We start from the raw sequence: 23,886 nt of genomic DNA on the forward strand, positions 1-23,886 counted from the left end.
CTGCCGATGCAGGGGACACGGGTTCGTGCCCCGGTCCAGGGAGATCCCACATGTCGCGGAGTGGCTGGGCCCGTGAGCCATGGCCGCTGAGCCTGCGCATCTGGAGCCTGTGCTCCGCAACAGGAGAGGCCACAACAGTGAGAGGCCTGCGTATCGCAAAAAAAAAAAAAAAAAAAAAAGGAAACACAACATTTTGAAATTTCCTTCTAAAAACAAGCTTATATAATTTTAAAATAATTATTTGTAATGCACTGTCTATTATTGAAAATAATCATTCACTCTGGTAGGTATTTGTTCTTTTTACAAAAAAACAAGTAATAGACACCAGGTTAGAGACATAATACATATCAAAATATAAGAAAATTCAATTATTCAATGTTCCTTAAAATGTTTAGTAGATCTACATTTCTACAAAAACATTATGTACTCAAATCTAATGTCAAGCTACAAGTCAAACATACCTGTCTTCCTTGCAGCGTCCTCTTAAATTTATCATTCCCTTAACAATTAGTATCTTTGAGGATGTTTTGTCCTTTTCTGCCCATTTTCCCTGATTAACTGATTCTCATAGCTCCAACCACCCCAAATAAAAATCTTCAGCCTGAATCCTCTTCCCATATTTTCATCAGTCCCAAGGTTTTATTTTTACCTAGATGTACCATAGGAATGAAAAATACCATATACCCAAAATTAAATTCATTATTTTCTTCCATGAGTAAGAGCATGAAGCTCTCAAGTCTAGCAAGGGAAGGCCAAAGGCCAAAAATAAGCAAACAAATACATTAAAATCAGGGAAAATAGGACTAGAAAGAAGGCCAAGACAAGAAGACAAGACTCTTGGTTAACCAGGGCAGTCAGGAAAGGCATTCCTGAAGAGGTACAATTGAGCTAGTAACCAAAGAACAAGAGCCAGTGATATTAAAAAATCTATGAGAAAAAGCATCAACCTGGAAAACCAAAGAGAATCAACTGAAAAACTATTACAAAATACTGATAGTTCAGTGAGGTGACACCAATAAAACACTAAAAATCGACTGTGCTGTTCTGTATTAGCCAAAGCCACCTAAAAAATACAGGCGGGTGAGGGGTAGAAGAAATCTATTTATAATGACAAGCCAAAATATACAAAATAACTAGGAATAAAAAGTTTTAGGGGCTTCTCTGATGGCACAGTGGTTAAGAATCCGCCTGCCAATGCAGGGGACACGGGTTCAAGCCCTGGTCCAGGAAGATCCCACATGCCACAGAGTAACTAAGCCTGTGCGCCACAACTACTGAGCCTGTGCTCTAGAGCCTGCGAGCCACAACTACTGAGCCCTCGTGCCACAACTACTGAACCCTGCACACCTACAGCCAGTGCTCCACAACAAAAGAAGCCACCGCAATGAGAAGCCTGCGCACGGTAACAAAGAGTAGTCCCCGCTCACCACAACTAGAGAAAGCCCACGTGCAGCAACGAAAACCCAACACAGCCAATAAATAAATGAATGAATAAACTTATTTTAAAAAGTTTTAAATGCACAGAATCTGTACATAACTTCTGAAATTATATTAAGGGAGCATAAAGATTTGAAAAAATCAAGACAAGCATGGAAACACAGTATTATACAAATGGTGTTTTTCACTACATCTCAGAGGAACACAACTTGGTGTAGGACAAGATTCAACAGACACATTCTATAGCTCATCTGGAAAAATTAATTAATGTTTGGGAACATCTAGTACATTTTAGGGGAGGAGGGATAAAAGAATTTTCTCAATGAGATAAAAATGTATCATAAAAGCCTCAAAAGACAAAGAAACCAAGGCAAACATCCAGTAAGACCCCAAATATGAGAATTTATGCTATAATGAGGGAACATCTTGAATCAAATGGGAAGGAATCAATTTTTCAATAAATGGAGCTGATACAACTAGCTATCAGGATTTTAAAAAAGGATGGATCTCTATCTCCACCTTACAATGAAATGAGTTCCAGACCAATTAAAGACTGAATGTAAAAAACATAACCATCTGATATTATACCAAAGGCAGAAAGAAATCATAAAGGAAACAAATAATAGATTATATAATTTAATATTTATTAATGTCAAGCACAAATTAGAAAGTAATCAAACTGTGTTACTAGCCTTAATTTATAAAGCATTCATATAATCAATAAGACAATTCCTCTAAGCCACTCACAGAAGAATAAGAAGAAACACAATTAGCCAAAAAACACATAGGGAAAAAAATGTTCAATTTTATTCACAATTTTTTGTTTTTTGTAAAAAAATAGTACCATCATTCACCTATAAAAAGGCGAAGACTGAAAAGGTTAAGTCACTATCAGGAAGAGTTAGGTGAATTGGACACTCATTGACTACTGGTGGGGAACAAGAGTGGAATCTTTCTGCAGTGTGGTGGCTAAAGCAAGAGGGTGCTGGAGCCAGACTTCCTCAGTTTAAATGCCGCTAGCTATTTCCCAGCAATGGGAAAGTTACTCAAACACCTGTGTAGCTCACTGTTCCTTACCTGTAAAATGGGAATAAAAATATTTCTTGCCTTATAAAGTTAAGAAGTAAGTTAAAACACGTAAAACACAGAGAATCAGCCCAGGCACATTATAAGCACTAATGGCTACTACCTGTTACTATTATTTACGTTTGAACACTTCTTCTGTAACACCATGACCTACTAACTGCTAAAGTCAAAGACCTGTTTTGGTCCTCAGTCTTTCTGTTCATCACACATATTACTGCTGGAAACTTTTTCTATCTTAAGTCTCAAAATACTGCAATAACCTGGTTTTCTTACCTTTCTGTAATTTTTCTACTGTTAAAAAAAATTTCAAGGTTCTGTCCATGATCTTTTTAACTTTTTTCTACATAATCTTGCTCAGGGATCTATCTATTCTCAACAGTTTCACTTTAAATTTAATTTGCCTTGATTAAAAAAAATTGCATCCAAATAAGCACCGCATCCTTTCTTACCAGCTCCTTTCATTCTTTTCATGGTAATACTATTCATCATCTGGACTTGACCCCGTATACTTGTGATTCCTTCCTTTTATTCCCCATTTCCAGTAAGATGACCCATTTTTTACGTTGTTCTTTTAAAACCTTCCTCAAATATGTTCTTTCCCTTCCATCCCACTACCACCATCCACAGACAATTATAACAACACCTTAGCAGTCTATCTTTTTGACTTCCCTCCTCCTATCCATCATCAATCATTCCTGGTTCTCAACAGAGCAAGAACAAAGTAAAAGCTCTAAAGTTAGATCTTATAGCCTTTCCACAATCTGATCCCAAATGCTTTTTTTTTTTTTTTGTGGTACACGGGCCTCTCACTGTTGTGGCCTCTCCCGTTGCGGAGCACAGGCTCCGGACGCGCAGGCTCAGCGGCCATGGCTCATGGGCCCAGCCGCTCCGCGGCATGTGGGATCTTCCCGGACCGGGGCACGAACCCGCGTCCCCTGCATCGGCAGGCGGACTCTCAACCACTGCGCCACCAGGGAAGCCCCCCAAATGCTTTTTTAGAATCACCTCATAACACTTTTACACTTCTCCATATTGTACTTTAAATAGATGGCAATCATTTTCTAAATATCTTTGTTCTTTCCTATCCCAGTTAGCTTGGCTTATATTAATCTCAATACCTAGAATACTCCTCCCTTTCCTGTAGAAATACAATCTTACCCCATTCTTCCTCTTAGGTCAAATACTACCCCCTTTGAGAAATCTTCTTTCAGTCCTCTGAACACTATCTGCACCAATTTTATAGAACTATAATATAATTTCCTGATTAAAACTCTCTATTCCCTTACTCAACAGAAGGTTGATGAAAAGCAGAAAATATGCTTTGCCAATATCTAACTAGCATCACTTCAAATATATTGTAGCAGGCATGGGATTATTTATTTAATTAATGAATTTCAGTCTGATTCAGATTCTTCCTTGTACTAATATAGAGGTTCTGGTTTTTTGTTCTGTTTCCTTTTGTTTTTCAAACTGAAGAACCCTTTCTTCAAATGAAAAATGATGCAAGAGGAGTCCAAAGTGACAAATGGGCATCCAAAGTAGGGTCTGTCTCCCTACTCTATGGAGGGTCACAAGTGAAAAGCTATACCCTATGCCCTCCTCAAAAAAAAAAAAAAACAAAAAACCCAAAGGGGCTTTACTGAGTACAGAGTGTACCATTATTATTATTTATTTTAGAATCCAATAAAGCTCTGAAAGGTACTACTGATCACTAATAAATCAGTATGCTATATATATATATTTTATAAGTACTTTCTTTTTTCAACCAGTTGAAAGATTTAAGGAAAAGCTATAAAAAAAAAAAAAAAAAAAAAGAAACGGGGACTTCGCTGGCGGTCCAGTGGTTAAGACTCTGTACTCCCAATGCAAGGGGCACAGGTTCGATCCCTGGACAGGGAACTAAGATCCCGCATGCCACATGGTGCAGCCAAAAATAAATTAATTAATTCATTAAAATAAAATAAAATAAAAACTAAAAAGAAATAAATAGAAAAGAAAAGAGCTCTTCCCACATTTTACAAAACCAAGTACAGATATAAATAGAAAGTATTTTCCAAGATATCACAGTCAGGTGATAAAAGTTTCAAACCTGAAACTTTAAATGAAGGTTGTTTTAAAAATAACATTTTCAGTTCTCAGATATCTGTGAAAATGCATCATATGTTGTTTTACAACATTTTCACTTAGTTTTCTTTTCCTGAGAACAGAACTGCAATTTGTTTCTATTAGTTAACCTATGCAAGCTAACTAACTACTATACTAGTAACAGACCAAAAACTAGGCTTGGATTGACAAATTCTCATCCAAGTTGAAAGAGTACCTAAATTAAAATATATAACAAGAAAAACTACATACATACATATATATATACAGAGGAGTGTATGTATATATACAAACATATACATATATATGAATAGATCTATTTACAGATATCTACAGATTAGGGTATAGCCATTATGTATATACATAAACCTATACTATGAGTGCCTTACTCAATAATGAGCGCAGGTACCCAATAATGATTGACTACTAAAGCATGAATGAATTAATAGTAATGAAAATTCAATATTTTAATATACAAATACCTGATAGATTCAGTATCTATGTGCACAGGTGCTATCCTCTCCAAGAGAAACTTGATCATTTCCAGAAAAGGATTTGTAGGCTGTTTGGGGTTGCCCAACTTCTTAGTTATTTCTCGCTGTAATGTAGATTTTTAAAATATTAAAAAAGTATTTTAAATAATTCATTACATTAAAATGTTAAGAACCTATAATAATTAAAACCACATAGTATTGGTGCTGGAATAAACAAATCAATAGGAATAGACTAAGAATTTAGCATAGGAGAAAGGTAATATTTCAAGTAAGTAGGAAAAAGGTAGATTATTCAATATATTGTTATATTGAAATACCTGAACAGACATTTAGAATAAAAGCAGAGTTATATCCCTATCTCACACCTTACACCAAAAATATTCCAAAACGATGAAAACAAATATGAAAGAATAAAACCAAGGGTCAGTGGATACACAAACTTCAACAAGCAAAATTATTAGGGGAGCCCATTAAAACTACAGATTCCTGGGTCTCACTGTGAAGATTCTCATTTAGTCAACCTGGCGTAGAGCCAAAAATCATCTTTTTTAAAAAAGAATTTAGGACGATGCATGGGCAACAGATTAAGAAATACTGACATCAGGGACTTCCCTGGTGGCGCAGTGGTTAAGACTTCATGCTCCCAATGCAGGGGGCCCAGGTTCAATCCCTGGTTGGGGAACTAGATCCTACATGCATGCCGCAACTAAAAGTTCGCATGCCACATCTAAGGGGCCTTCAAGCTGCAACTAAGGAGCCCGCGTGCTGCAACTAAGACTGAGCACAACGTAAATAAATAAATAAATAAATAAATATTAAAAAAAAAAATACTGACATCAGTAAACATTTTCATTGAACTGCAATAGCATGGGATTTCATAAGCAGGACTCCAAAGGCAAAAACCTTGAGGAGACTGCTGATAGACTTAGCGAGATAACAAAACTATAGTATGTAAAGGACATCATAAACAAAATGAAAAGGGAAAACTACAACAGACAGAAAACTATATCTGCAGCTTAATTAACATACAGTGCCATGACATACTAACAAATGAGATAAAGATAAATATTCCAGAAAAATAGGCAAAGACTAAAAAACACACAATTTACAAAAGAAATAAGAATAGCTAATATACTGAAGGAGAAAAAATGGTCAGATGACTAGCAATCAATTTTACAAATCCTATCAAAATAATTATGTTTTTGAGTTTTGCTTGTTCCCAACAGTGATAACTGGCCAATAATGAATTTATCCTAAAGAAATGAAATCAAGACTGTGTAAAATTACTTAGCTATAAAGATTAAGTATTCTTTACATTAATCAAAAACTGGGAAAAAATTTAAATGTGTAACACAAGTGGGCCGTTCAATAAATTATGGTACACGTATTCAATGGTGTGCTATGTTGCTACTAAATATAATACTGCAAAAGACTAATTAATGAGAAAGTAAAATGTACAAAGATACATGTATAATATAAACATACACCATAATATTAACCACTGTCTCTATAGAGGAATTACAGTTTAATTGTATTGTTATTTTTGTGATATTTTCTAAATTTTACGTAACGAATTACAAGAGAGGACAAAAAAAGATTTGGAGGTTTCTCCAAACATGAGCTCTTTTTAAATTTCTCTCCTTACCACACAACCTTCAGCTTGTTTGCAGGAGCACGTTGGACTAACAAGTACTTCTAACTGTTTTCTTATTTTCTCATCATCTTCTAACACCTGTGTGAATTTCTTCATGAAATCCTGAGCCTTACCAGGATCTGGCAAATTTCCTTAAATTAAATTAAAATTCAATTAAAATACAATTTTAGAAATTTATCAAAATAATAAATGAGATCAACATTTTTCATTCTTTTTATTACTTTGATGAATAATCCTAACTTACAAATTCATTTAATTTAATGCGATAAAAATTGTAGAGCACCTTCAATAATACATTTTCACAAATAAAAATCTGTTTCCTAGAAACATAAAATAAGATCATTGTGAAGGACCATCTATGCAGAGAAAGACCAAACTGGCTATTTCTAAATAACTCCTTATAATACTTAAAGGCATTACATGTCTACCTGAGTAATACCAATTTTATTACTATCCCTTGAGCTTGTTGTATACATTGTTCTTTTGCAATTCAGAGTAAGAAATGAAGATCAATCAGTTTTACCTAGAAGAAACCATTTTCCTGTACTGCACTGTTTACTGTTAAACCATCCAGAGATAATGCACACACACACGCATGCTACTTGGCACCAACACATGCTGAGCAACATGTTCCAGGTGTTACTGCTCGGTAGGCCATTATCACATGAGAAAGGATGAGTTCTTCTAGAATCATAGATGAGTTTTATACTACTCTCCTAATACATCATGTATCAAAACACTTATGAAAGCTAATAAAATATTCATCCTAGAATCTTTTTTTTCTGGCTACTCACAACTGTGAGGGAGAACAAGACTAGGTAGGATCCTTCTAATAACAGAAATTATAATATAGAACTATGGACTCTAATAAAAGTAGCAGAAATGTGTTGAATCTTAAAATATGAATACAGTAAATGCAGTCTTCAAGTTCATATACAACTCTGAAATTCCATTTTAAGTCTTGGCTAGATGACTGAATATAGTAAGAACAAATTTTCCTCCTAACTACTTGACTGTATGACATTTCCATATTTCTAGAATACAAAAATTCTACTGTACTGTTTGTCAACAGTTTTGGAAAATGTCACTTTACAGCCCCTCCATAACATATAGGCATCATATTAAAGGCTACAATAAAGCATATCATTTAAGAAACAAAACAAAAAGAAAGTGAAATGGGGATAGAGGGAGGGGGAGGGAGAGAGAGGAGGGAAGGACAGAGATGGAGACAGGGAGGAAGGGAAAAACAACAACAGAAAACCCCTTTAATTCAGGATTCTACAAATGTACTAGACCATGGAACTCTTTTTTCTGATGATACTATTAACACCTGCAGGATACTGGCATTCTTCACAAGAAAATTTGGGAAATACTGTACTTGTTAGAAGAAAATGGATAGGGGGTTAAAAAAAAGAATATAGGAGACGATCTCCTTTAGGGGACAGTGTCTGCAGCCAAACAACCAGAGAAATAGTTGTTAAAAAGCAATAGCACAAAATCACTTGCTTTAAGTTATCCAAAGGGACTGAAAACTAATTTATGTTTAGCTGCTCAGGACTAAAAGACATTTTGGTCTTTTTGGGAAATTTCTACTCATGCTAAAACTTCTATCACTTAGTCTAATACCCAGTGAATTAGGTTACTGTTCTCCTTGGTGTCTTAGCATTACTTCCACACACATCTTGGAATATTTGTTAACATCTCAAAAATCCGTCTAAGAACTCTTCATTACTACCACATGGAAGCTCAGTAGAAGCATTCCTCCAGGTGTTCCTGATTTTCCCTCCATCCATATGCTATACACAGTGATCCCTGAGGTGAGAGGAAAAGCAAATGACCTACAAAAACCGCTACTTTTTCCTACCCCTGCCCTGAACAAAGGAGGTGTTACACAATCCTTTAGTATTTACTGTTAAAGGCAATTAAATAACATTTTATTTAAAATCACTGAAAGTAAAAAAGCAAATTAACTTTTTTTTCAAAGAAGCTCTCTTGTAGTTATTAGGTATATCCTTCATTGTAAATTTCAGCTCAGGATGAAATTAGCTTCAGATAGATTCCCATTAGACCAAGCAATACCAAAGCACACATGCAGTTTTTAACAGCAAGGTTACGCAGTAATTTGAATGTATTCTCAAAAATAAATTTATGTAATAAAACCCAGCTTTTGCTCGTATCAACACACAAAATAATCCTCTGTAGTATGCAAAATAAATGAAAATCAGAAAAAAAAAAAGGAAAGCTGAGCGTGTTGGGGGAAAAAAAAAATCAATCAAAAAACTTTAATATTTTCCTATATTATCATAGCCTAAAATGGAACTCCAAGAAACACTTTATATTATCCGAAAGAAATGTTTCAAATAAACCTTAAAGTTTACATATAATATTTGAAATAACTTACTTGTAATAACCATCACTTTTGAAAATATGGCCTTGACACTGGCATCTGTCTGTAAATCACACAAAAAAATGCAAAATTAGAACCTCCTGTACCAAGTATACCACACTAAAACAAGATGTAAATAATAAGGGAAATGGGGAGAGGGTAGGGGTATATGTAAACTCTGTACTTTCTGCTCATTTTTCTGTAAACCCAAAACTACTCTTTTAAAAAAGTCTTTTAATTTTAAACAATTAGTAAATAGCAAAAAAAAAAAAATCTCCTAACAATAATCTTCACTGTATTCTTTAGAAAGTTAAATAAGCATAACCCATTCATGCTCTCGGCCCACGCCCTGACCACCACTGTATGCTCCTTCTTTAGCCATGTTTAAACTCCAGATGAACCGAATGAAAGGTAGAAGTGAAGTCATACTCCACTGTCGCTGCCTCTTCCCTTGTCCTGTTTAGTCAGCCTCCAAAACAAAAACAGATGACTGCTACATCAACCTTTTGGGACACAGAGATATTTTGTTTTTCTTAAGTACTCAAAGAACAGGACAACTAAGTTTAAAAAAGGAAACTAATCTGGAAATGTTGGTTTTCACATTTTTAGCCTATCTCAAACAAAAAGTTGACAAGTATATAATTCTGATTGAACTGAGGTATTCCTAAAATCGTTAACCCTGAGGATTATAAGGCATAGTCATGAAGCCACTGGGAAGACACTGGATGAAGACAATGAAGATGCCACTGACAGGTACAAAAATTTTCCAAGAGTGCTAGTTATTTGTTGCATCAGGGTAGTATTTCAGTGAATGAATGTGTTCATCACATCGTGCTGCACGTAATACACTCTGTAAAGTCACATGTATAAAGGATGTTTCTAAGAATAGTAGTTATTCATTCCATCAGGTGTTATTAAAGAAAAAAAGTCCCTGAGCAACTCTGCATAAAATACTGAGCTAGAGAAACACTGGGGTGAAAGCAACAAATCAAAAAATAAACAAATAAACAAACTGTCCCTATTGAGAAGGAGCTTTCTAAAAGGAAGGAGAGACAAAGAATAATAGAATAGCGTACAAGAGCTAATTCCCAAATATTTGGAACTTAATAGATCTGACTAGAAACATAAGATTTCTATTGTTTTTCAATTTGGGGGGAAAGAGGTGGTGCTGGCCTTACTAGAAGTTGATCCACATGAAAAAGAAACATCACCAACAAAGTACAATACTGCAGGGCTTCCCTGGTGGCGGCGCAGTGCTTGGGAGTCCACCTGCCGATGCAGGGGACGAGGGTTCGTGCCCTGGTCCGGGAAGATCCCACATGCCGCGGAGCAGCTGGGCCCGTAAGCCATGGCCGCTGAGCCTCCGCGTCCGGAGCCTATGCTCCGCAACGGGAGAGGTCACAACAGTGAGAGGCCCATGTACCGCAAAAAAAAAAAAAAAAAAAAGAAAAGTACAATACTGCAAACTACAGAGTCACTTTGAGTGACACTGAGCAAATCAATTTAGTTACATGAAGTAGAAGGGCTACATTACTAAGAAAGAATAAAAACTATCTTAATTAGAAGGAATAATGAGGAAGCCAATGAAACATGTACTGATTATTATATCTAAGAGTCTTCCTGGTAAAACAGGCAGAATTATAAACAGCCAAAAGTTAAACACAGCTTTGTATTTTCTTTCTAACTTTATAATATCTACTACAATTCTCAGTATAAAGTGAATATTAAGTAATAAGAGACTATGAATTCTCCTTTCACTAGAATTCCACTTTAGAGTACTATCCTCCTCCATTCTGTTTCTTCTTCATCCCCCACCACACATGAATGAGAATTCCCTCTTTGATTTGGATAACTTGTTAATTATTTTAAGATAATTTAAAGGAAAATACCACAAAGTGGAAGGGTATAAAACATTGTAACTTAATTGAGATTGTATTTTATTTCATGTAGACTGAACAGGAATGTCATGAGACCCTCCCAAGTTTTTATGAACAGGCAAAGGACAGAAGCCCCCACTAAATAAAATTTAAAGGGACAGTGAGAGTCAAAAACAGTTATTTTTGGTTACCGTCTCATACATCGCACTGTTCAACATATGATCTACACACTTATGCTATTCGGCTGCTAATGACTTCAATAATGCCTAAAATCAGGAATAATTTTATACACATGCAAATAAGAACATTCTTGCAACTTTACCTAAAGGAAGTAAATTAACAAGTCTCTAGGTGGCTAAAAAGGGCACTTTATCCAGAGCTTATTATCTGAAACACATCAACACTGCATTATAACACTGACTAACACACGTTTATTTGGTTGAAACACACTAACTTAACTGGGATTTTCCAATTTTCCTCCTTCGCACAGAACGTACTGAAATAGCAGAATCTCTAAAATTAGTTTTAAGTCATTGACTATAAGAAAAACTTCTTCTAGCAGGTTCAATATACTCAGGAATCACAGAAGGTTAAATTATGTTCAATAAACCATAAACAAAGAGGTCACTGTCAGCCTATAAAACAAAAATACTCCTCAGTTGTAAGCTTCAATCAGGCAAACAAGTGGTATGAAATGCCTTATTACTAGTGATTTAGAGGTTAAGAAAAAAGTGAGGTCACTATAAACCACTCAAACAACTACTGTTAGCTTACTGATTTTTTGGGCAAACAGCAAGATTTACACCTAGGAAAACTGGAAATTTTCTCCCCTTAGATGAAACAACTCCATTCTGTTGACCTCTGTCCTATGAACATGAGGTGTATGTCGGGGGGTGGGGGGGGGGGTGGTCCACTGTGCTTGAAAAAGAAACAAAAAATAACACTACACTGTTTTCCCTGGATGCAACTTAAAATGACCAGGCACACTGATTTTTAGATGAATTATACTTTTTATAGGCCTACATACAACATTCTCAAACAACATCAACTGGATGAATAACCACCATTAAATTATAATTATGAAGACCAGGTAATACATTAAAATTACCATATTAATTGTAAGTAAAAATATCATTATACTAAACTATAATTACATGATATTAAAACTTTCTATAACCACAAGACTATATAAAGATGATGGCAGCATTTCAGTGTAGCAACATTAAGTGTAATTTTACTGTTTTCTATGCTTTCAATAATGCTGAGTTATTGTTTGGTTTTATTTTTTTAATTTTAAAGCTACCAAAAAAGGCTTCATTCTGTGTACACAGAAGCACATTCTCCTTCCTGTTGGGTATCACCTTTTGCAGATATAGTAAATTTTTCTAAGCAATAAGTTTCTTAAAATTTTCAGTGTTCTAAGTTAGAGATCATAGGTTCTCGAGTCAGAAGTGTTCCACACAGAAATAGTTGTTCAACACATAGCAAAAATGTTGATAACTTACTTTGGGTTGCTTAATTAAGTCAAGCAAATCCTTTACTTGATGTCGGAGCAGATTTTGACATTTCCACATTTCATTCAGTGCTCTGAAAAACACATACATAAATTTAAATAACAAAACAGGATAAACATCCTTCCAGAATATCCCAACCATGTTAATTTTTTCTAAAAGTTCAAATTACAAATGGAGATGACAGAGAAGGGTAAAATTTACAGGACTAAGCAACTGGTGATACATGAAGAGAAAGAGAGAAGTCAAATATAAGAGATAATAACATTTGAGGAGATGGCTATATCAAAAGAAAGGGATTAGTGGTGATTGTTTTTTCTTTTGTATAAAAATAGTGAAAATCGGGCTTCCCTGGTGGCGCAGTGGTTGAGAGTCCGCCTGCCGATGCAGGGGACACGGGTTCGTGCCCCGGTCTGGGAGGATCCCACGTGCCGCGGAGCGGCTGGGCCCGTGAGCCATGGCTGCTGAGCCTGCGCGTCTGGAGCCTGTGCTCCGCAACGGGAGAGGCCACAACAGTGAGAGGCCCACGTACCACAAAAAAAAAAAAAAAAATAGTGAAAATCTATCATTAACTGGAACATGTTTGTAGGCAAGGGCATAGCAATGAACTGCAGAGATTACAAACTTAAGAAATAAAGCAATATTTAATGGAGTAAGGTCTTGTATTCAATAGCAGGCCGGATGAAAAGGAATAAAAGACACAAACGGAAAAGACTGAGCCCTGAGAGAATGGAGATACTTTTTCCTGAAACAAAAATATTATAATTTTACATATTATATACTTTTATTTATAAGTAATATTTATAAATTACATTATATGTATATAAGTGAACATTCATTTTATATGGCAAAAATTTTGATCACCATAACACTTCTATTGTTCTCAGGCAGAAATTTAAATCTAAAAAAAATTATATAGGTACTCAAAAAAATATACATAAATCACAGACAGCAGTTAATGTTATTTAAATATTAAGTTATAGAATATCAGAACCACTCACATTTAAAATTTTAAAAAGGAAATTTTCCAAAACCAAATAATACTTCTCATTGTTTTCAATTATCCATACTTCTATTAACCTCCATTATCACACATATGAAGCACTGCCATAAGAGTAATTTAATATAGAAGCATATAAAACCATATAAAAACACACTTTTTCTTTTGATAGACAAGGCAATTGTTTAATATTTTCACCCTCCTCAGCAGTATGTTTTAAAAATATCTTTGCATTTTTTAAAGGAGACAAATTAGCTTAGATTTGGACAATTCCTTCATAGTAGTCCCTTCAACATGGTACTGGCAAAACAACAGTGCTGGGGCATTTTCATCTTGAAATAGCTAAACTTTACTGTCTTCCAGTTACTAAAGTTCCGTAAAGTTTAACTGGCACACTTTAAGAATGTAAACATTAAAACAAAAATGACCATTATCCAGAGGACTGTAAATAATTTTCAAAGAAACAGAGTAGTCATCTGTGAAATTACTTGTGAACTCCAAAGTCAATGAATTCTCTCCTTACCTATACATTTTATCACTACTTAAAACTTCTGAAAGCCCTGGATTTGAAACTTGCTTTCACTTAAAGCAGAAAAATAAAGCAGAAATTATCTTATTTATTAACTTAAAGATGAAATCTTAAGCAATTCTAAAGCTTATTATAAACTATCATGGCTATAGCTTAAATCAAAAAGTGACCATCACTGACTAAGAATTTGTATTATAACATTCAGGGGGAGCATCCTCTTGAGCATTTCAATTAAATCACATTAAGCAGCAAAGACAATCTGTCCTCGTGCTTTGCCTTTCTAAACAGTACTTAAGGAAAAAAAGTTGTGCTAGTAGAAGCAGTACTACTACAATAGGAAGACAAATATCCATTTATTTAACATTAGCCTGAATTCCAGCTCTGTCACTAAATAAACGTGAAAAATCTGGATAGAGCCTGGATACTCTTCCATTTGTTAAGTGACATTTTAAGTAGACAACTAGTTCCCTCACTATGGCTTCTCCTTGTTTGCACCAACATACCACAGGTTTGCGTCAAAGAAACAGACGACTACCATTGGGCTGCCGTCAGAAACCTGCCCAAATGTTGAAGAGAAACTCTCCTCCAACCTTCTACTCCCAACTGGCAAATTACCCATCAGACTCCACAGTTCAAAACTGTCTAGATGAGAGCCTGATCAATGAAAGAGAAGATCACAACCAGGACACCTGATACTACCACTTACTCTTGTCACTGACAGTTGTTCTGGGGAACTTGGGGGAGGTGGAAATATACACCATGATCAGACAGTACCCAAGCTTGCCTCTATTCTCCTTTCCAGTAATCAGTATACTTACAGTTAACCTAGGGACTTACCCAAAAGTGAGTACACATCAAAAAGTCTAAAATATAGGAAGTATTTTGTCTTCCCCAAAAGAACACAGATATAGAATAAAATATATGGCTCTTTCAGTAAATAAGAAAAATCCTTACCAAACAAGTTCTTAGCAGGAACCCGCCTGCCAAGCAGCTAATTTTTTTTTTTTTGCTGTACGCGGCCTCTCACCGTTGTGGCCTCTCCCGTCGCGGAGCACAGGCTCCGGACGCGCAGGCTCAGCGGCCATGGCTCACAGGCCTAGCCGCTCTGCGGCATGTGGGATCTTCCCGGACTGGGGCACGAACCCGTGTCCCCTGCATCGGCAGGCGGACTCTCAACCACTGCGCCACCAGGGAAGCCCCCTAAGGAGCTATTTTAAAATACTTTTCAAACTAATTAGAGGTCACAAAAATTCAAACGACTTTCTGGGCTAGAATGGTAATATAAATGAATGAAGTAGGACAGGTGTTATAATACAGAGTATTATATACAGAGGACTGTGGTGAAATTAGAAACATTAAGTAAAACATCAATATTATTAGTATTCAGACCAATGAAAAAAATGAGAAAAAATTTGACCCCCAAAAGATTGGCAAAAAATAAGATGCCTGATAATGTTTTGGAGTAAGAGTATAATTTAGTATAATCATATTGGGAAATAATTTGACTAGTTTATAATGCTGAAAATGTGCATTCTCAGCAATTCCAGTCATAGCTGTATACCAGTGATCCTAAACCCTGGTTACCCATTGCAATCTCCAGAAACGCTTTCCTAAAAACCCCAATGCCCACACTACACTCCAGACAAATTAAATGACGATCTCTGAGGATGAGATTCATGTGTCAGTATTTTTTAAACCTTTCCACGTGATTCCAATGTGCAGCCAAATTTGAGAACCATTCATAACCATACGTTAGAGAAACCCTTGCATGTGTATACTAAATTGAAAAATGTTCACAGTAGTACTATTTGTATTATTAAAAAAATGGAAAGACACAAATGTCCATTCTTTGCACTGACTCAGATTTGCAATGCCAAGATGATGGAATAAAACTGTGGTTTAATGACAAAGTAATTCAGTACCACAGTGAAAATGAATGACCCACAAGCTATACATATAGAGTAGATGAAGCTTAGGAACGTAATAGAGTGGCGTGAAAAAACAAGTCACAGAAGAGTATACCCACAATTATTCCGTTTTCATAAAGCTCAAAAACAAGCAAAAATTAAAAATATATTATTAAGGGATACATACATACATATGATAAAACTTTTTTAAAAGGAAATGAGAAACACAAAATTAAAGCTAGTGGTTTCCTCTGGGAGGAGGATAGGAGGATGAAAGAGAGAAGTGTTCACAAGTTGGGTGGTAGATTCACACACAGTTTTATTTTATTACTATGCTTCAAAACTCATGATTTGTGTGCATTAAATACTTCATGATAATAAGTGTAAAGACTTTTGGAGAAAATAATCACAGATAAATGTAAAGTTAAAGTGTAATAAAATATTAAGAAGCATTAGGTGTATAGTTGGTCACTTAATTCCAAGAAGTTGATTAAAATAAAAAGTAATTTTAAAAACATTATCTCTCTCTCTCTCAAGTATTTTAACTTAAAAGAGATAAATACTCATTCACTCACCAACCATTTCTGTAGAATCAATTGATCCACAGATTGGAAATTACTTTCAACTTTTCCATGACATTATCTTCCAGTATATCTCCTATGTCACCATTTTTTCTTTTTAATTCAATCAAATGGACTTGTCATTTAAGTGATGAATGATATCTGATAAAAATATTTAGTTTTGAAACTGCTATTTATGTTTTGTGTATTCTATTTTCAATTATTTTTTATTTTCTTTTCCACTTCTGGTATTAAGGTTTTCATTAATTTTTTGCTCCTATGGGTTTAGAAGTTATACATTCGAATTCTATTTTTTTAGGGGTGACTCAAAGTTTTAATATGCACACTTGATTCATGGTCTAATTAATCAACATGTCTGTCCTCACTCTTATATGACAAAAGAACATTAGAACACTTTACCTGCCATCTTAACATGTTGTTATCTGACAGGGTCTACCCTGGCATGGGGCAGGGTATCCCAGGGACTCTCAAGAGAGTTCACATATCATTGCAGTGGTGTACACTGGCACAATATCAGCCTAGATGATAACCTACTTTTTAATCCAGACCCCAACCCCTTGTAAAGAAAACTTTATCCTATTCCTTCCTTCTGGATTCAATTTCCTTTTTTATTCTTTAGTAATTTTTTCAAGTAGGATTTATGAGTGGTGAACTCTCATTTTTTGCTTGCAAGTGTCTTTAATTCATTTTTACTCCTGAATGACAGTTGAACTGAGTCAAGGAGTCCAGATTGGGTGTGATTTAAATAGGTTGTTTCAAATGGGATATATACATATCCTATCTCATCCATTCTAAGAGGCCATCAACTGCACCATGAAGAAAAGGATGCATTACAATTCTATAGATGCTAGCATATGAAAATTTTATGTTTTACAATTAATTATAGAGGTAACATATTTTACTATACGCAGTGGAAAAAGAATGAGCTTTGGAACCAGGAAGAACTGAGTTCAAATTCTGGCTTTGGGGCTTCCCTGGTGGCGCAGTGGGTGAGAGTCCACCTGCCGATGCAGGGGACACGGGTTCGTGCCCTCAGTCTAGGAAGATCCCACATGCTGCGGAGCGGCTGGGCCCATGAGCCATGGCCGCTGAGCCTGTGCGTCCGGAGCCTGTGCTCCGCAACGGGAGAGGCCACAGCAGTGAGAGGCCCACGTACCGCAAAAAAAAAAAAAAATTCTGGCTTTGTCTCTTATTACTTGTGTAATTTTGTGCAAGTTCATTGATCCCTGTGGGATTCAGCTCATCATGTGTAAAACAGAAAAAAAAAAATCATTTATACTGGGAGTTTCCAAGCTTTTCCTATAAAAGGCCAGAAAGTAAATATTATAAGCTTTGTGGGTCATAAGGTCCCTGTTGAAACTACTCAACTCTGCCAATTGTAGCAGAAAAGCAGCCACAGTTAACACATATTCCTGTGCCTGAAGTACAGTGGGTATCAAGAAATGTACATTTCTCCCCCTACAACCTTTTTTCTCAACATTCCTATGAAAGATATAAATAGCATACATAATAATTTCCATGTGGGAAGTGCAGTTAAAAGTCTCATTAAGCTGTGGTAGGAATGAAAATTATATACAGCTCCGTAGACTTCTAATTTCTGAATATTTAATCCCCATTAGCTGGGGATTAAGTTACACATTCACTGGAATACTGAATCTAAACTTTCTGAAACCTAGAGCATATCCATCTCTAGGCCTCAATTTCCTAAGCCTCAGTACGATTCAATTAGTAATGCCTCTCCCATAAAATGCCAATTCCCTACAAAGCCATACAAAAGCACTTTTTGAATGAAACATGGTCATAAAAATGTATTTGTGCTTACCTTTATATCAAACTATAACGCCATGTTGAGGCTATGCAGCACAAAAATATGTATCCTACTGCCCTACTCTATAATTCAAATCAGTATCAGGTGAAAATAAGAAAGTACTAATTTCACAATATGGACCTTTCTAATGCCTTAAGGAATACAAACAAAAACAAAAGGTACATCAGCATTTCTTGAGACAACAATATGAAAATCTGGAGAGAGAAAAACTAAATCCTAAAAGATTCCATGTCAATCAGCTCTGTTTTTTAATTAGTTACAAAAATCCTTGTTAATCTCATGTTAATAGCAGTACTTTCTGAAAAAATATCCTATCCAAGTATTTTATTGTGTCTGACCACTTAAACAATGTTTGCATTACATAAATTGTTGACATTTAAAAATACAGTTGTTTTATTTTCCATAAAATCCAACATACTGCAAAAGATGGAAAGAACAGAGTTTAACATTTGAAACATACTTCACAGCATTTAAATCCAGTGTGGCATACAAATAATATAAGCATTTCATCCGTTCTGTAGTTTCCAAATTGTGGGGGACCATGTATTGAGCAAAGATCCGTTCAACAAGCAATCTACGAAAAAACATAAAGTACTGTATTAATTTCTTTAAATGTACGTATTAAATATGTATGTAAATTTCCAAAACACATAAAGAACACATATAAAAGAGCTTCTTCTTTCTGAGTAGAGATGAGATTTCCAAATCAAAGATTTCTTTCTATAAGAAGAAGAGCCAAAGAAAAAATTTTAGCTGGATGTACTGGAAACAGTCCTATACCTAACTAAGATTAACTACTTCTGCATGACCTTGGGCAAGTTATATACCAGGGACTCAATTTCATTGGCTAAATAATAAAGGGTTAAAAAACTACACCAGAACCTTCCAAGTGACAAATTCTAAACATCTATAAGTTAACCATAAAGAAATGTTTAAGATTCTTGACTTTTTGTAGTGATCATCATGAAAAGAGACCTAGATAAAAGTAAAAAAAAGAAAAAAAGGAGAAAAGAAAAATTAAATGGTGGGGGTGGGCTATGAAACCATAATGCAAATCTCTGTGCACTGATGCCACACGCTTAAAAAGCTTAAAAACGTCAATTTTCTAAAAATAATAACTATAAAGTCTCTTAGATAATATCAACCTAAGATACTCAGTTTCTGCTTCCCATACCTCTTAAAATTGTAAGATGTCCTACTGGTTCTTAATTTTCTCATTCTCACCTGTTAATAAGCAAGATCATTTGGACCCCACTAAAAATTCATCAAATCAATGCAGACTGCAAGCAGAATTTACAGTTCTACTAACTACTAAATCGCTAGGTTCCATATAAGATCTAACCTTACACACTGGAATAGAAAATACAAAGATTATATTCAGATAATGTGTTTTTATATAAATTTATAAACTAGTTTTTTTAGCCTTGAGTAGGAATTGTTTGTATTTAAAATGTCTAAATCCAAAGGTTGTATACTTATTTTATTTGAAAAAATGAATGTGAATCCTTATAACACAATTATCTATGAAACAAAATTTAAATCATAATTACATACACTCCTACTTTCAAATATTACTCTGTTAAAACATAGTATACGAAAATGACCATAAAAGATGTATCCATCCCTAAAGTTATATGTACATTACTACTTCATTTATGGCTTTGGTGGGAAAGCAACTAGTCACTCACTGCCTTTAATTTGCAGTAAAAACTGAGGAGGGAGTTTAAAGTTATAAAGAAAATAGTTAGCCTAAAACAATAGCTCAACAACAGTTATATAATACCAAAAGCACTAAACATTTTACATGTGGTGTCTTTAACTTACCTATCATCAATACTATTTTGATAATATATATGTAGCAATTTGTCTTTGATCCATGAAATCTGTTTTGCAGCATCTTTCCCAGCTGCTGATTGTAAAGCGTATTTCTTATAGATCTGCGCAAGTCCCATCATGGCTTCTTTGCGCACTCTCCACTTAAAAAAAAAAAAAAAATTTTTTTCTCGTAATTTAAAAATGCCTCCGTTATATTAATTCAGTAAAGTCTAGTTTCCCAGTTTTTTTATTCACTTTACACAATTTATTTTCATCATACCTCAGTTCCTGGATGTCAATCTGTAATGACTGTATGAAAAAACACAACTATCATTTTACTATATCTACTATGTCAAGCACAGACATCTATTAACGTGTATAAAGAATTTTAATGCTTTGATATACCCATTACCAACCCCTAAAAAACAAAACTCAATCACAATCTACTTAATGTCACTTAGAATGAGTAAGGGAAAGCATGCTACCAAATTGTAAAAGGCAAAGACAGTTAAGTGGATAAACTGTGAGCTATTCCTTATAGAGTTTTTTCCAAATTATGGTCTATATTAAGCATACCTGTATTAAAGGTATACATGACAATGGCTTTATCAGATGCTGAATGCAAAGACACATCAGTGGTTCATTTTGTATATCTGGCAAAGACGTTCAGGTATAAAGATATTCAACTATTTTCTAAAATAAATACATATCTGTTATAGTATACCTAACATTAATTATCTTGGTATGAGTTTAATCTTAAATTTTACATAAACACAGCACTATAATCAGTAGGGTGGAAGTAATATTAAGAACTTCATGAATCTGCGAAGATTATTAATTTTTCCTTTGCAGTCTGTCACTCACAGCAACATTTTTCTCTTGGTTTCTCTTTCAATTAATTACAGTAAATAATAGTCCTTATTTCATCCATCCACTGCATACATATTGAAATAAAAGACTTCAAAAGCTTTACTCATAAAATAAGAATTCAATATGTTTGTAAAAACTTTATCTCCAATTCCCTATCTTATCTCTAATTCCCGAAAGTGCTACTTTAGGGAAAATTTAAAGATATAGAGCATATTCTAATACTGCCAGTAACATAAATATATTTAATTATTTTTTGGTACTCAATATTTATATGAATGAACCAAGCAGTCCTATGATGAACACACCATGATGATCAAAAACATACATGAATTATGATCCCAATAATACACAAATACTTAGCTTAAATTCTAAGTTTAACTATGAAAAAGTTTACTTGAACACTTAGAAGGCTGTTATCCTACCATGACGCAAACCTCCTTTTCCTTCTTTACAGCTTTTGGCCTTTTCATTGTTTAATACCGTACTGAAATATTCAATAACAACAAGTCTTAATTTATCAACTAAAATAAGTTGCTCTGAATACCTACAGATTTGGAGGGAAAACCATGCAATTCCTGTCCATGTATTCTCCATCCACAACCCACATGATCAAAGAGAGAATTAAATGATGGAGATAGCACAATTGACCATACAAGTGACTTTCAAAATGTTGTGAAGTTTTTACCTAGTTAGAGCTATTCATATCTACCAAGAGACCTCCCACTTTCTTTGCTTATTAACCCCTAAATACACCAAAGATTTTCATCCTTCACCAAAATTACTCTTAAGTCTAAGTCTGTAAAATCCATGCCATCAAGGAAAGGCAAAGGGGAGGAGGGGAGAATAAATATTCACTGAAACACTTACTGAGTGCCTAATACATTCTAGGCAACATGGAATACAAATGTAAGACACAGTGCCCTCTTCAGAAGCCACTAACTAAAGAGTGGAGCTGTTCAGTGCTCTAGAAGGAAGATTTGGGGTCATGGGAGATAGGTTCAAAGCATGCTGCTCTGCTGGGGTTAGCTTTGCCATGTTGAAAACATTTTTGGGACTTCCCTGGTGGCGCAGTGGTTAAGAATCCGCCTACCAATGCAGGGGACACAGGTTCGATCCCTGGTCTGGGAAGATCCCACATGCAACTGAGCAACTGAGCCCGTGCACCACAACTACTGAAGCCCACGCTCCTAGAGCCCATGCTCCGCAACAAGAGAAGCCGCTGCAATGAGAGCATTGCACACCACAACAAAGAGTAGCCCCCACTCGCCACAACTAGAGAAAGCCTGCATGTAGCAACAAAGACCCAACACAGCCATTAATTAATTAATTAATTAATTAAAAGAAAAAAGAAAACATCTTGTATTTTCCATTCCATAGAAATTATAATACAATCAGCTAGAGGACTATGAACTGATACCCATATGAAAGGAAAAAGAGAAAAGAGAAGTTGTGTTCAGAGGCCTTTTCAAAAGTCACTTACTAAAATTAGGGTACAGGTTAAACATCTGATTACTCTACCATTTAGAGCTGACCCATTTTGAGGATGAGAACAAATAATCCTAATAAAGAAAAACTAATAAAATTTAATGTAACAAAAAGTAAAATCTTCTCATAAACATTATTTTAGATATTAAAATGCCTCCCCCCAAAAAGGGCTAATTACATTTAAATCTCAATATTTTCAAATGAAATACTATTAAACTTCAAGTATTCAAAATGCAAACCTACTAATAATTATTAACCCTACTTACCCGTTTGTCTAATGTTCTCTCTCTCACAAAATTAAGTAAGTGATCATTGACCAGAAGAATATCCTTTTTAGCAGCTGTAACTATAGACACAATAACATCATGTCTAATAGCTTCCTCAGGGTCATGTGACCTCACTTTAAGATACTCTGAAAGATAAAATTTTATTTGATTAAAATGAAACTTTGACAACTAAAACGTTTGAAAAGATTGCATAAGATCTTTGAAAGTAAACCACAACAAAAACAAAACCTAAGTAGAAGGTTCAATATTTCAAAAACATTAGGAGTAGGTAAGAGAGAAAGGGAGAAAGAGAAGGAAGAAGGAAAGAAGGTCAGTCCTTCAGGCAAAATACAGTAGTTTACATGCAACTGAGTGGTAAATCCCCTCCCCATTTGTGGGACAGGGTAGTTAACTAAGGAGTTCCTAAACTCATTAATTCAACAAACCATATAAATGAACCAAAAAGTATATCAATGTTAAATATTTCACTTTTGTTTTTTAAATGGTTAAAATATTCAAGTCAAGTGGTTCTAATCGGAAAAGGCTAGAGAATTCAAGTTTCTATCCCTTAACTATGTAAACCCTTAGTGAGGTTATTGAAAGAGTAAAATTAAGGTAATGGCAGCCAAGAAATAGGATTACAGGAAAGACCGTAAGGCAATTCTGTTTAACTGAACTAAAAGGAAGGCCAAAGGGAAGACAGAAGAAATGAAACACTTAACAATTACGAGTGACTAGAGGAGAATCTTAAAGTCAAAAACATGAAGTTCAGATCTGGCACTGAGAAAGCTGAAAGAAAAAATTAACAATCTTCAGTAATGATATATTAGGTTTAAAGAAGAGGTACCACAAGTGAACATAAATTATTATGCAGCTTTTTAATTATATGACCAGTAAGATAAAATTTCGTTGTTTGGATCTGGAGTAACATACATAGCCATGTCTACAAACAACAAACAGAGCTTATGATTGTGAATGGATTTACTTCTCAATAAATTAACAGTTAACAATATAATGCAAAAGCTCATAAAATCAATGCCCAGGTCCTAAGCCCCTC

The 23,886-nt window shown here is 34.9% G+C and overlaps 1 protein-coding gene across 9 annotated transcripts in view; it reads right to left on the bottom strand.

Annotated features, from left to right (window-relative positions):
* The window catches only part of PDS5B (PDS5 cohesin associated factor B), a 197,791-nt gene that overhangs the window by 70,393 nt on the left and 103,512 nt on the right, over window positions 1–23,886 (bottom strand). For all 9 annotated transcript variants that reach the window (XM_029209806.1, XM_029209799.1, XM_029209804.1 and 6 more), the window contains 7 exons: window positions 22,830–22,975; window positions 20,218–20,369; window positions 18,854–18,967; window positions 12,543–12,624; window positions 9,176–9,224; window positions 6,766–6,905; window positions 5,109–5,224 (listed from right to left, as the gene is read on the bottom strand). In XM_029209806.1, the coding sequence (XP_029065639.1) occupies window positions 5,109–5,224; window positions 6,766–6,905; window positions 9,176–9,224; window positions 12,543–12,624; window positions 18,854–18,967; window positions 20,218–20,369; window positions 22,830–22,975 (799 nt within the window). The remainder of the gene's footprint in view (window positions 1–5,108; window positions 5,225–6,765; window positions 6,906–9,175; window positions 9,225–12,542; window positions 12,625–18,853; window positions 18,968–20,217; window positions 20,370–22,829; window positions 22,976–23,886) is intronic.

Source organism: Monodon monoceros, unplaced genomic scaffold (assembly GCF_005190385.1).
Source record: "Monodon monoceros isolate NGI ecotype Baffin Bay Population unplaced genomic scaffold, NGI_Narwhal_1 Super_Scaffold_8, whole genome shotgun sequence".
Classification (NCBI taxonomy): Eukaryota; Metazoa; Chordata; class Mammalia; order Artiodactyla; family Monodontidae; genus Monodon; species Monodon monoceros.